This window comes from Microchirus variegatus, assembly GCF_963457635.1.
Source record: "Microchirus variegatus genome assembly, chromosome: 7".
NCBI classification, from domain to species: domain Eukaryota; kingdom Metazoa; phylum Chordata; class Actinopteri; order Pleuronectiformes; family Soleidae; genus Microchirus; species Microchirus variegatus.
This window is the reverse complement of record NC_139808.1, coordinates 3992872-4006321: the sequence shown is the minus strand read 5'-3', so window position 1 is coordinate 4006321 and position 13450 is coordinate 3992872. Positions and strand designations below refer to the sequence as shown.

The 13450-nt window shown below is 38.3% G+C and overlaps 1 protein-coding gene across 1 annotated transcript in view; it reads left to right on the top strand.

The window, feature by feature from the left end:
• pparg (peroxisome proliferator-activated receptor gamma) overlaps positions 1–5722 on the top strand; it is a gene marked incomplete at both ends in the record, with an annotated part of 37353 nt that extends 31631 nt beyond the window's left edge. The window contains 5 exons of the mRNA XM_083892712.1: positions 1196–1395; positions 3131–3311; positions 3862–4058; positions 4159–4402; positions 5475–5722. Coding sequence (XP_083748838.1) covers positions 1196–1395; positions 3131–3311; positions 3862–4058; positions 4159–4402; positions 5475–5722 — 1070 coding nt within the window. The remainder of the gene's footprint in view (positions 1–1195; positions 1396–3130; positions 3312–3861; positions 4059–4158; positions 4403–5474) is intronic.
• Positions 5723–13450: the final 7728 nt, after the last annotated feature.

Here is a 13450-nt window from a genome sequence, read left to right as displayed (position 1 = left end):
ATATATTGTGGAATTTGTGTATTGTATACAATATTATAACTATTATTGTTTCATAATTGTGTTGTGTTTTATTTGCATTGTTACTGTATTTTTGCCAAAACAGGGTTTTTAACCTCTTGACTTGAGCCTTTTCATGTTTTATTCCACCCCGTGTTGTATTTTTACTGATTTATTTGGATCTTTTGTTTTATTTCAAAGTTAAAACAGGGTTTTTACTCTTCGACTTTTCCACTCTGTGTTGCGTTTTCTTCTTCTTTTCTGCAAAGGTGCCATACAAATAAAGTTTTATTATTATTATTATGATTTATTTTAAGTGTTATTTTGACCTATTTTTTAGGATTACAGCTTAAGTTAAATGGGTTAAATCAATAACTTAAAGGTCTCATGTGTAAGACGACCTTCCTTTGCACTTCTGGGAACTACAGTGGTCTTCTCGTGCCAGAAAGTTTTTTTATTCTAAGGATACGGAAAAAAACTTAAAATTCAAGTATGAATAAATACGGCAAAGTCACGTAGCTCCTTTGTCTGCACGTGTACTTGTAGAAGCACATGTAGAATATATCGTCCGCGACGACGACGAGGTGAAATTAGCAGGAGACGACGCGTGATTTACGAGAGAGTTTTTCAGGTTTTGAAGCAGCAGCAGCAGCAGCAGCAGCGTGACATCATTCGATCAAAGCGAGGTACATTTTGTAATCGCGTCATTAGACACACCTCGTAAAAAAATTAAAAAAAAAGAATCAGCAGAGGGATTTTATCTAATGTGTCATTGGCATCTGGGCAAATGAAAGAATTATTACTAAATCCTCTTACTTAACGCTAACCCATAATAAGATAAATCATGGTAAAAAAAAAGAGTTATTGAGCAACAGTTTCAACCCAAGTGGACTGAATTGTGCCATATTTTAACATCATTTTTTTCTAGAACAGTCTCCTGACTAATTAGTAATACGCTGTTTGTTTGATATAGATATTGGATATTGTGGTCGACCTTTATTATATTTAAGGTATGATAATGAGTGTAATTGCTGCAATAGCAAATGTTGTAATATAAACTCTAAAAAAAATAAATGAAATGAAAGGTTTAGCAATCATTTGTTGGAGGACTCACAAAACACACAAACACCAAACCACTAAATCTGTGTATCGCTAATGACCGTTTCTTGTTTTCTTCTTTTTCCTTCCCTCCCCGCAGCGATTCGCTTTGGCCGAATGCCTCAAGCGGAGAAGGAGAAACTGCTGGCCGAGTTCTCGTCCGACATGGAGCACATGCACCCGGAGGCGGCCGATCTCAGGGCTCTGGCCCGGCATCTGTACGAGGCCTATCTGAAATACTTCCCCCTCACCAAGGCCAAGGCGAGAGCCATCCTCTCTGGGAAAAGCGGGGACAACGTGGTAAGCTGTCGAGTGGCGTTGTTTGAGTCCGCGGCACGTCATTTTATTCAGATCTTAGCAGTCAAACGATTTGGGTTTGCTTTATATAATGTTGCCAAATGAAACCACACAATGCTAATTAAAGGCTAATCAGAACCACATAACCCTCTTGTCGCTCCCAAGGATGTTCCTGTGCTCTGGAAATGATTTGTATTATATCGTCGCCAATGGTGGCAAAGAGGAAGCGCTACAGCAACATAGAGCTAGTAAGCGGGACCGTATCTATGTTCCCCGGGTCCTATGTTCCCCGCTTTGTATGTGACCGGGGAACATGGGACCCTTTCTCTAACCCTAATCCTAACCCTACCCTTTTTCAAAAAAAGGGTCCTATGTTGTCCTATGTAAAAACGGGGAACATAGGACCCGGGGAAACATAGGTACGACCCCCTAGTAAGCTAGCTAGCTAGTACGCGACTGTGGCTTCGAGCGTTCTTTTTATACGCGTGATTCTATCTATTAATATAATAATAATAATAATAATAATAAATCAGGTGAGATTCAGGCAGGTTTAGCTCCAGCACAAAGTGGATGACAGAAACATTTCCTGGCTGTTAGAACACATCTTGGGTTACAGTGATTGAGCTACATATCGTTAGCCTAATAGCATAAAAGTCTTTTTTTTTGGTAATTGTGATATCTGCCTAACTTTACTATGTGCTTGCCAAAAAAAAATTGTATTTATTTTTTTCTGAAAATGTTCAAATATGACTTCGGCAACTATGCTATTAGGCTAACGATATGTCACAGAATAATGTGGCTCTTCATCATTCTGATGAAAACATTAATAATGGCTTCCATATTAGAGTTACTCAAAAATCCTAACCAATCTTTGAGGTGTTTGTAAAGAAACTTGGTAAACTTAGTTAGAGTTCTATTTATGTCTTTTAGTACGCGTGTCTATATAAAGACTCTTTTTTTTACGAGCAACATCTCTTGAGTGTTTCTTTTCCTCAGATTTTCACTCGCTTCTGTCTCTGATAAATCGAGGCTCAAGTTCAAGGTTGCTCTACATTGTTATGACTGTCCATCAGCACGATAGCAGCTAAACACCACTGAATCAGCTTGTTTGTTTGAGGGAGTCCTACAGTATGTTGTGTACTTAAACCGCAGAATGTTTCATTGTTTTTTATTTATCACGTGGAGGCCTTGATATGAGTCGATGCCTTGTGTGTCTTGGTTTGTAATAGTTATTTGCCAAAGTCGTCTTCACGCTCCATCCCGAGCTCTGAGGTCTAATAACAGGCTGCTTTTAGACGAGTTATGCATGATAATTAAATTTTAAATCACTCTTAAAGACCCACCTCTTCTCCTTGGCCTTCACTTCAGGATAAAAAATAGTCAACACCAGACACTTCTATGTCGTTTTTTTTTATGATTCTATGCTTCTATTGTTATTGATTTTATGTTTTATACCTTTTATGTTGCTATGCTTAAGTTGACTTAACTTGACTTGACCACTATGTGAGGGGAATATTTAAGTGTATAATATCCTTCAAGCCACTGCATGTCTTTGCCAGTGTTTTTTTAAGAGCAGGTTTTGCTAAGATTTATTTACTTTGCCCTTTAGATGCATGATGTATTGTGCACTGCTTGCTTTTACACCACTTATCTCTGTAACTTACCTTTACATTCAACCTGCTTTTACTCCCAATAATGTTACTTCTTCTGTGTGTTTTTTTTCCCTCTTCATCTCCAGCCTTTTGTCATCCATGACATGAAGTCTCTAATGGAAGGAGAGCAGTTTATTAATTGCAGTCAGATTCCCATCCAGGAGCACCAACAGCACCAACAGCACCAACAGCACCAACAGCACCAACAGCACCAACAGCACCAACAGCACCAACAGCAGGCCTCTGTTCTTACAGCTGCACACGGAGGTTAGTAGACACATTCTGGAGGTCATGAAGACATCCTTCATATCACATCATTACCATTATTATTATTATTATTATTACTATTATGCTGTAATTAAAGTTGATATCAGTGTGATTTTTATCAACAATCTGTGCTGCTGCTCGTATATATGACATTAGTCAGACATAGTTCTATCATCGCTGACTCAGAACAGTCTTGTCTAAACTTATAACTTGACGCATATTGTTGTCTCTACCTCCCTTCTTTTCCTTTCTCTGACCCATTTCTGCCCCTCATTTTTCCTTTCACCCCAACCTGTCTAGGCAGATGGCTGCACATCTTTGAGTCTGGTTCTGTCTGAGATTTCGTTTTTTTTTCCTTGTCTCTTGTTGGGTTTCTCTGCTCTCGATGATGTTGTCTATGTTCATTACCTTGATATAATGTATATTGTGATTTGGCACTATTTTATTTGCAGGATAACCGCTTCAGAAAATACTATAATTCAATTTCCTTTGGATTCGTCTTCACGAGATATTTTGGTCTTATTTCCGTGCACGCCTCTCTGTATTCCAGGCATCACAGAGGTTCAAATGGCGTCAGAGTGCGGCCTTTTGGAAACGACCGGCATCGGCGGACACGGGATGACGACGGACGCCGTGGAGCTACGTTTCTTCTACAGCTGTCAGTCGCGCTCGGCCGAAGCGGTGAGAGAAGTGACAGAGTTCGCCAAGAGTATCCCGGGATTCACTGAGCTGGATCTGAACGATCAGGTAAGATAAGCTGCTAATCGAATTGTTTTTATGGATGTGTTTTCCCCCTACTGTGACACCACCAACTATCACCGCTGACTAAATCCTTGTTTTACACCAGGTAACTTTGCTGAAGTACGGTGTGATAGAAGTCTTGATCATAATGATGGCTCCTCTGATGAACAAAGACGGCACCCTCATCTCCTACGGACAGATCTTCATGACGCGGGAGTTCCTCAAGAGCCTCAGGAAACCGTTCTGTCAAATGATGGAGCCAAAGTTTGAGTTTTCCGTCAAGTTCAACACGCTGGAGCTGGACGACAGCGACATGGCGCTGTTCCTGGCTGTTATTATCCTCAGCGGAGGTGAGGGAGAAACGAGGAGAAGGGGAGAATAGATAAATGTGACGTGGAACAACTTTTCCTGTCCGATTTAGTACAGATTATAGAAATTAGACACATGCTGGCTCATATTGTGCAACCTTTGCTGAGCTGCAGTGCTCTCTGCAGCCAAAAGTGAATTCTGTGTAGATGTGGGAGTAGATTATCCCCAAAATCTGGTGTTTGTGTACAACTACAGTGTTTTTCTTCCATTTTAGATTGTTTATACACTATTTTAGCATGCAGTAAATTGTTATTCTGGAAAATGGGCAAATGCACTTAACTCACAGGACATTTTCTGGTCATTTTGAGGCTTAATATAATTTTAAGTATTTACCAGTTTGGTCCCAGCTTCATAATGAAATACTGAGGGAAAAAAAAAACATTTTTACAAGAGTAAAAAATAATATATCTCTTTTTTTAAACCCTTTACTTCTCTGAGATGCAGAGGCACAAACGCAGCAGATGACCCTCACTGTGTGTAATGTAATGTGTCGTAATGTGGCTTCCGTGAGAAATCAAAGTTATCCATTCACTATATCGTCCTTATACACACTATCTCTGACCAGCCTTGACCTATATATCAGTTTGCTGCGAGTCATGCCGGATTATTTGGCAGAAAGTGCAGCAGAAAAAAAAAAGTTGAATGAGTCGGCGATTACGCTGCGTAGTAAGATCAAATTAATGTTGGCTTTATGGTCTGTTGACTGTATAGTAAATTAAACAAATGGTTTAAAAGAACAAACCAACCACCACCTCCTCCTCCTCCTCCCCGCCGCCCCCGCTGATATTGATGAACAAGTCTGGGCTAATATCGCCGGTGTGCGTGCGTCTACTTGATAAATTCAGGCCTTGCATCAGATCAAGATAAAAATCTGACATTTATGTCAGTTATTAACTTAAATGACTGAGATTGTAGCTGGAAATAAAGATAAGCCAGGCTTTGTAAATAGCAATAGGTTCAGATGAGTTTGTTCCGTCATTCATAGAAATGTTGACCTCATACGTGTCTATTTTTGTCCCGTGTCTTAACAACGTCTCTGTGACCCCGTCTCAGACCGCCCGGGCCTCCTGAACGTGAAGCCCATCGAGCAGCTCCAGGAGACCGTGCTCCATTCGCTGGAGCTGCAGCTGAAGCTCAACCACCCGGACTCGCTGCAGCTGTTCGCCAAGCTGCTGCAGAAGATGACCGACCTGCGTCAGATCGTCACGGACCACGTCCACTTCATCCAGCTGCTGAAGAAGACCGAGGTGGACATGTGCTTACACCCGCTGCTGCAGGAGATCATCAAGGACTTGTATTAGAAAAGAAAAAGGACACAAGTATATTAAAAAAAAAAAAATAAAGCAAAAAAAGTTTTTATGAATTGAGGGGGGGGGGGGGGGGGCACATGGTGAGGTAGTGGCGAGCACTGTTGCTTGGAGCAAAAAAAAAAAAGGACCTGGGTTTGTAACCCTCGGTCAGACCAAGATATCTTCTCTTCCATCCATGTGTGTGTTTTCTCTGGGTACTTCGGTTTCCTTCCACAGTCCAAAAACAATGCCCGAGGTTAATAATTGGGCACTCTAAATCAGGGTTCCCCAACCCTGGTCCTCAGGGAACACTGCCCTGCCATGTTTTAGATGTTACCCTGCTCCAAAAACACCTGATTCAGATGAAACATTACGTTTTTGACAAACATTATTTAACACATTACTTTTTGAAACATTACATTTCAAAAAAAAAAAAATTGTCAAAAGTTGAAACATTACATTTCAAAATTTTTTGTCAAAAGTTGAAACATTACATTTAAAAAAAATTGTCAAAAGTTGAAACATTACATTTAAAAAAAAATTGTCAAAAGTTGAAACATTACATTTTTAAAAAAGTGTCTAAAGTTGAAACATTAAAAAAAAAAAATTTGAAATCATTTTTTCAACATTATAACAATTTTTTTTTAAATGACAAAAGTTAAAACATAACATTTTAGATTTTTTTTTAAAACAAAAGTAGAAAAAAAAAAAAAGAAGCAGGGCAACATCTAAAACATGGCAGGGCAGTGTTCCCTGAGGACCAGGGTTGGGAAACACTGCTCTAAATGGACTGTAGGTGCGAATATGAGCGTGAACGGTTGTTTGTCTGCAGAGGGAGGACGAAGCAGGAGACGTCGAACGAATGTACAAATGAATTGAGACGTTAAAAAAAAAAATAAAGGGTTGACTGACTAAAACTAGAGGAGAAGAGAAATCAACGGGAAGACAGAATGTGAATATACTCGATCTTGTCTAGACGGCAACATGTGAATAGATTGCGGTGATTTGAGCCAGCGCTGAGCCTTCAGGCACTTGTCTTATAAGCTGTGCACCAATCACAACCACTTTCTCATCTGCTCCGCTCACAGAACTGCCCTCCACGTGCCTTAAGGGAGAAAAGTATTAACTGTGAATATTTAGTGTCACACAGGACGGTATGTGTTCTGCAGGAGCATCTTATCCACATGTCATAGGCTGCACATGTGTGTGTGTGTGTGTGTGTGTGTGTGTGTGTGTGCTTCAGACAGACAAACAGACAACGCACAGACATTTTTGTTGTTGTTGACGGTGCTATCTCTTCTTAATCAGCTTTATCCAAAGACGCCTGTGAACTGTGAGAAAGTGTGACGTGTAAACTTAAAAAAGAAGGGCCACGTTACCGATGAATATGAAAAGACTATATTAAGCCGCATTTATGCCTTACAGATTGGACGTTTGCCTTCTATTATACACATATACTGTATAATATCTGCTCACTCGTGTTGTTTTCACACAGATTTGCCAAACTCGGCTTTAGTTGTTTTGTTTTAAATTGTATAAAAGTGAGTCGTGATTTCTATGATGGAATTGTATTGTATTTACGTTAAAAAAAAGTGTAACTATTGTCGGATCAATTTTATGTGTTTGTTTGTTTCTTTTTTGGGGGGGAGGGGAAAACAAAGGGATTGGTTTAATGCAGCTCAGAGGACGATTTGTTGTAAATAAAATATTTTCTAACTTTTTATCCGAAGTCTCTGCCTTGCTTGCAGCGATGTGACGCGAGTATGTTCTCGCAACGTGTTCCAGTTCCAGGTAGCGACGTCTTTTCTTGAAAGCACAGCAGTGAGTCAAGCTGCTGGAAGTCTCTTTTATGGCCATTACACACACACACACACACACACACACACACACACACTGAGAACGTCATTGCAAAATATGAACTCTGTTGAACTGAACCTGGAGACTCAAATCTGTGCATACAGATTTAGATCAGGGTTGTTGTTTTTTTTTTAGACTTTAACCTTTCTTTCCTTTTTCTCTACGGATCAATTTACAGAAAAAACTTGTAAAATCACAGCATAGAGTGGAGGATAGTGTGCAACATAAAAGGTCAGTGTGTGTGTGTGTGTGTGTGTGTGTGTGTGTGTGTGTGTGTGTGTGTGTGTGAGGATGACATCACACCTCCACTCGGCCATAAATCAGGTCACCTCAGCTTATGGCACACACAGTCGTCCTATTGCATCATATCACAAGACCGTCTTAAAAAAGTGCAAGCTTGCAATTTTTGGCTTTAAACGTTCCTCTTTTATATTTATATATTTATAAATCTCAGTGATCGTTGAGGTCATGGTGTTTCCTAATTCTCTCTCTGTAGCTTCAAGAAACTCTTGGAAGACTCGTTTCTTTCGAGTCTTCTCACTAAAACACCACTTACCGCTCTCTACTCCTGCACTTTTCCTTCTTGGACTAACTTAGCGCTCTCTGATTTCATTGTTTCGATGAATGTTTTCTATTAATATTGGATATTGAAACACTGAAATCCATCCATCTTCTACCGGCTTTATCCTCCACATGAGGGTCGCCTCAGGGGGTTGCTGTGCCAATCTCAGCTGACATAGGGCGCAGTACAACCTGGAAATGTCGATTGTAGAGTCAAACAACCATTCACTCTCACACCTACACTACTGTTCAAAAGTCTGGGGTCACCTATACAATTTTTTTTAATGTTTTCCATTAAAAGTCACACTTTTATTCATCAAAAGAGTTGCAAAATGAATAGAAAATATAGTCAAGACACTGACAAGATTAGAAATAGTGATTTCTAGAACCAGCAAAACTGTTTTCATCTGTGCTAACATCATTGCACAAGGGTTTTCAAGGGTTTTCTAATCATCCAATAGCCTTCTAACGCTATTAGCAAACACAATGTACCATTAGAACACTGGAAATGAGTCTCTATACACCTATGTACATATTCCACCAAAAAAACAGACGTTTGCAGCTAGAATAGTCGTTTACCACATTAACAATGTATAGAGTGTATTTCTGATTCATTTAATGTTATATTCATTGACAAAAAGTGATTTTCCTTCAAAAATAAGGACATTTCTAAATGACCCCAAACTTTTGAACGGTAGTTTATGGTCAAATTAGAGTGTCTGATTTGCCTAATCACAAAATCTGCATGTCTTTGGACTGAGGGATGAATTCACTTTGGATAAAAGCATCTGTCAAATGACTAAATGTCTTGTCATGTAGACGAGAGGAAGCTTAAAGGTGCATTATGTCATAAATCTAAAGCAACTGTGACATAAAATCCTCCTAATATGTCACAGAGACTCAGGAATAATGTTCATATAACAAACTGAACTCACCAACAACAACAGTACAGACAAAATATTTGCATAAAAAAAAAATATTTTGCAGACTGCAAATCATGTTTATGTTTTGAAATCATGTTTTGGCGTCATGCGGCGCCACCTACCGCCGTCTACCAATCATTGCAGTCAGTAGAGTCTCTGCTGCCGAGCGACCACGGGTTGCCAGTTACGTCTGAGCTGCAATGGTGGAAAAAACGAAACCTAAAAGACTTCTGTATTTTGAATTTGAGTGTAGTAACTGTTTTTGGCCACAATCTTACATATGGCACCTTTAAATCAAACATCCACAGACACACGTTTGTGTTTCCTGTTTATGACAAAGCACCTGGACAGTTCTTCACGTTAGGGGTCATAGTAAGTGTTTAGGTGACAGAATGAGTTTGTATTAAATTATAACCAGGATGTTTGTTTATTCTGGCTCTATTTTGGCGAGCTTAAACTTCCAGAGCCGCTCAGAACGATAAGCAGTTGGCACTCAGGTTTCACAAACTCGACTTCCATTCCTCAAAGCCAATATCCTATTTTCGCCAAACGTGACCTCTGTGCAAAGAGTTTTTTTTAATGCACGTTAATCCCCTCACAAATGACGTGGTAAAATAATACTAATCTGAAGCATAACAATAGGTTCCCTCGCACAAAATTAGTGCCAGGAGCCATTTGGGGCTTCCAGCATCACGGCACCTTAATTACAAATGATGTGATTGTGAAGATGTGGTCAGGAATAATAGGAAGACGTGTGTCAGTGTCAGTGCTGAGAGAATCACTGAGAGGAACGTGAGAAAGAGTCGAGGAGACGTTCGACCCCTAAAAATAAGCCTTTGAATTGGCAGCTTGCGTTGGGGGGTTTTCTGACGTCCTGTTGGACGACGACTGCTGCTGCTGATGATGATGATGATGATGGTGATTAAATGTGTTCTTTATGTCGAGTCAGCGTATCCTCACTTTGTTAAGGCCGGTCTCTGCTGACCGCGCTCTGCCAAGATTCCTCCGCCAATCTGCCAAATCATTCTCAGAAAGGATCTTTTTATTTATTTATTTATTATTATTTTTTTTTTATTATTATTATTTATGTTGCTGCTGTTGTCTGTCCACACAGAGCCTCGTCCAAAGATAGCGTCTTAAGATTTACTCGTTGGAAGCTCTGTTTTCCTTCATTTAAAAAAAAAAAACCCCTCCTTTGTTTGTTTGACTATCAGAGAGGAATTTTCCTCCCATCACTGTGTGATGATACTTGACATGAGTCAATATTAGTCGGCGGACTGAAGTCTGAAATGATGCACCTGCTGGTGTTAGACGCAGAGGCGTCAAAAGTGGTGGCCCGTGGGCCCCCGTGTGGCCCCCACAATCAATTACAATTAATATCGTGACCTCTTCTTCCTTTAAACACAGCTGCCAGTGTGTGTTAATAAAATAATAATTAATATTAATGTTATTATTATTATTATTATTAATAATAATAATAATAATAATAATATTAATAATAATAATTATTATTATTATGAGAAGAAGAAGACATTATTATGTGATTATTAAATGTATTACATTCCACTTTAAATGATGTATAAGCTAGTTTGGTGTTTTAATTACAGTCAACAATGTTAGTATTTACTTAATTTTACATTTATTTCTCTGTTTTTGATATTAAGAGACTTATATATATATGTATATATATATATACATATATATATATGTTTTATTGTGACGTATATATCATTCCATGACCAAACAAAACACTTTTATTTTGAAATTCTGTGAAATATCATCATCTACGGTTTACATCAGGAATGATTCATTTAGAGTGAGGTACTAAATGTTCTTGTGAGCTTTAATGACCTGTGTTTTTCCACATTTAATGATTAAAAACTACATAGGTTTAATTCAGCTATATAAAGAGAGCGTAGGTGACCAAAATAATACTTACTATAATGGACAGTATATAGTATATTTCTTTTTAATTTCAGCTCAACCTGCGATATAATACTGTATAAAACACAATATATCTGAATAAAAAATGTGATAAAAGGATATAATATACACGACGACGAAGTCAAATGATAGAGAAAACATATTTGATGATGCCACTTGAAAACGTGACATAAGACTAACAAATATTCTGTTACGAAACGCAGAGCTGGCACGAGGTGAAACACTGAAACATCGTGTGCTTCCTCCCGCCCACCGACAGATTGTCTGTTGATATCAAATGACAGGGCGCAGCAGGAGAATGTTTTCCAGGTGATTCACTCACTTCATTCACTTCATTAGTCGTCACCTGAGTGGAAAATTGGAACGCAACACAATGAAATGTGATCATCACAGTGGTATTATGATGGCATGATGGTGAACACACTGTACAATCTTAATTAAACGGCCTATTTTTGTGACTTCTGCACAGTTATTGCGACTTTATGTCGCTGTTAAAAATGCGATATAAAATGAATCATAAATTTGACTCTCGACAACATATAAGAAAATAAAAAAAAGACACATTTTAAAGCCTGAATATGTGACCTATAAAGACACACCACCCCCAGGATGTCCATATAAGGAGGCGGCAAAATGACCATGTGTGCACCTGTGACATAGATCCAGGGTTAGCCCTTTAAGGTATGCACCACGAAAAAAGCAAAGGAGAAATTATTTCTTTGCATTTTGTATTATGTTATTATTTTATTTTATTTACTTATGATAACAATAACGACAATCAAAATATATATGTATATATATTTTTTTTTTACTTTTTTAATTAGACCCTACAGTATTTTAGATACAGGCCTCTACCAAACGGTTGAGATGTCTGTTCATAATAAACCTGGTTTGCATAATTCATATAATAGTACAACATTCAAAACAAGTGACATTAATTTAGTGTTAGTGAGTTCAGTTTGATGCACTTTTCTATGAGATATAGTGACTTAAAGGGACACTGTGTAGTATTTATGGGTTTATATAACCCAAAATCCACTTTTTTATACATATTATGTGCTCCTGCATTGTCTAGTCGCTGTATAATAGTTTTTGTTTCATTTTCGTAGTGTTTCAAAAAGTCATGTAAAATAACATGGTCGCGGGCCGTGGTTGCATAGCCACTGTTAGCAGCGAGACGCCATGTTTCTACCGGAGCCTGTAAGGACAAACGCGAGAGAACAAATCAAGCGTTGCTTTAATTGTAGCGGAAGTCCCGCCTCCACTCTCTCGACGAGACGACGAGGACGACATTTGACCGGCTGATGATACCGTAGCGCTCAGGGAACGGAGGGGGTGAGCAGAGGAGCAGTTCTTTGTTGTAAATTTCAGCCTCTCCTCTAGATGGCACTATAAACTACTTACTTCACCTTTAAAGTGTGGTCGACCACATGGTTGGAGTAGTACCTTAAAGGGTCAAAGTACTTTTTGCTCAGGTGAAAATGAAAGGATACAAAAGTATATAAGACACTTCTATATTGCACATTCTTATAACCTCTGTATAAACGTTTAAACATAGTTGTGGTAAAAAAAAGTGGCTGAAACGCTTTGTGGTCTAAGGGTTAAAAATGAACTGAATGTAAACAATGAACAAGTTTAAACCACCAAAGATGACTCAGTCATTCACCTGGAAATGTCATCATCATCATCACTATTATTATAATTGATGCAACAATGGAAAGTTACCGCAGTGACATGTGAGCGACGTGAACGCGCCGCACATCGTTCTTTCATTATCAGTCAATAATTTTAGACGGAGCGACAAACCACAGTACTGCATTTTAATATCAACAACAGTCAAATTAACAAGAAAAAACTGTTGTATTGCCAAATGTAATTGAGGTTAAATTGAATGTGAATAAAAACATGGTTCTTGTGTTCTCTGTGTTACAGTACAAATACTTTGTCAATGTATTTAAGTATAAAAGTCACAAATCTGTACTTAATTTTTTGCTCCTCTACATTTCCCCTAACGTTACTCCTTACTTCCACATAAAATCAGAAGAAAGGAAGGTTGGTAAATACAGACCATTTAAGCATTAAAGCACTTTTCTAGCAGTTTTACACGACAGTTTTCACCCATTCACTCGCTGCAACTTGGGGTTAAGTCTCTTGCTCAAGGACACACATGCACTCTTGGAAATAAGGGTTCTAAGGGTAATAAGGGTTCTTGGTGTGTACCTTAAAGGGTTAAGTTATATTATAAAAAAGTGACTTCAAGTCCTACTAAAATCATTTTCTGTTAAGATACTTGTACTTTTACTCAAGTATCCTTTTCAGGTACTTTAGCCCTTTAAGGTAAGCACCAGGTAAGCATCATTTTTGTATTATTTTATTATTGTATTTTATTTACTTATGATAACAATAACGACAATCAATATATATATAATTTTTTTATTTTATTTTATTTTATTTT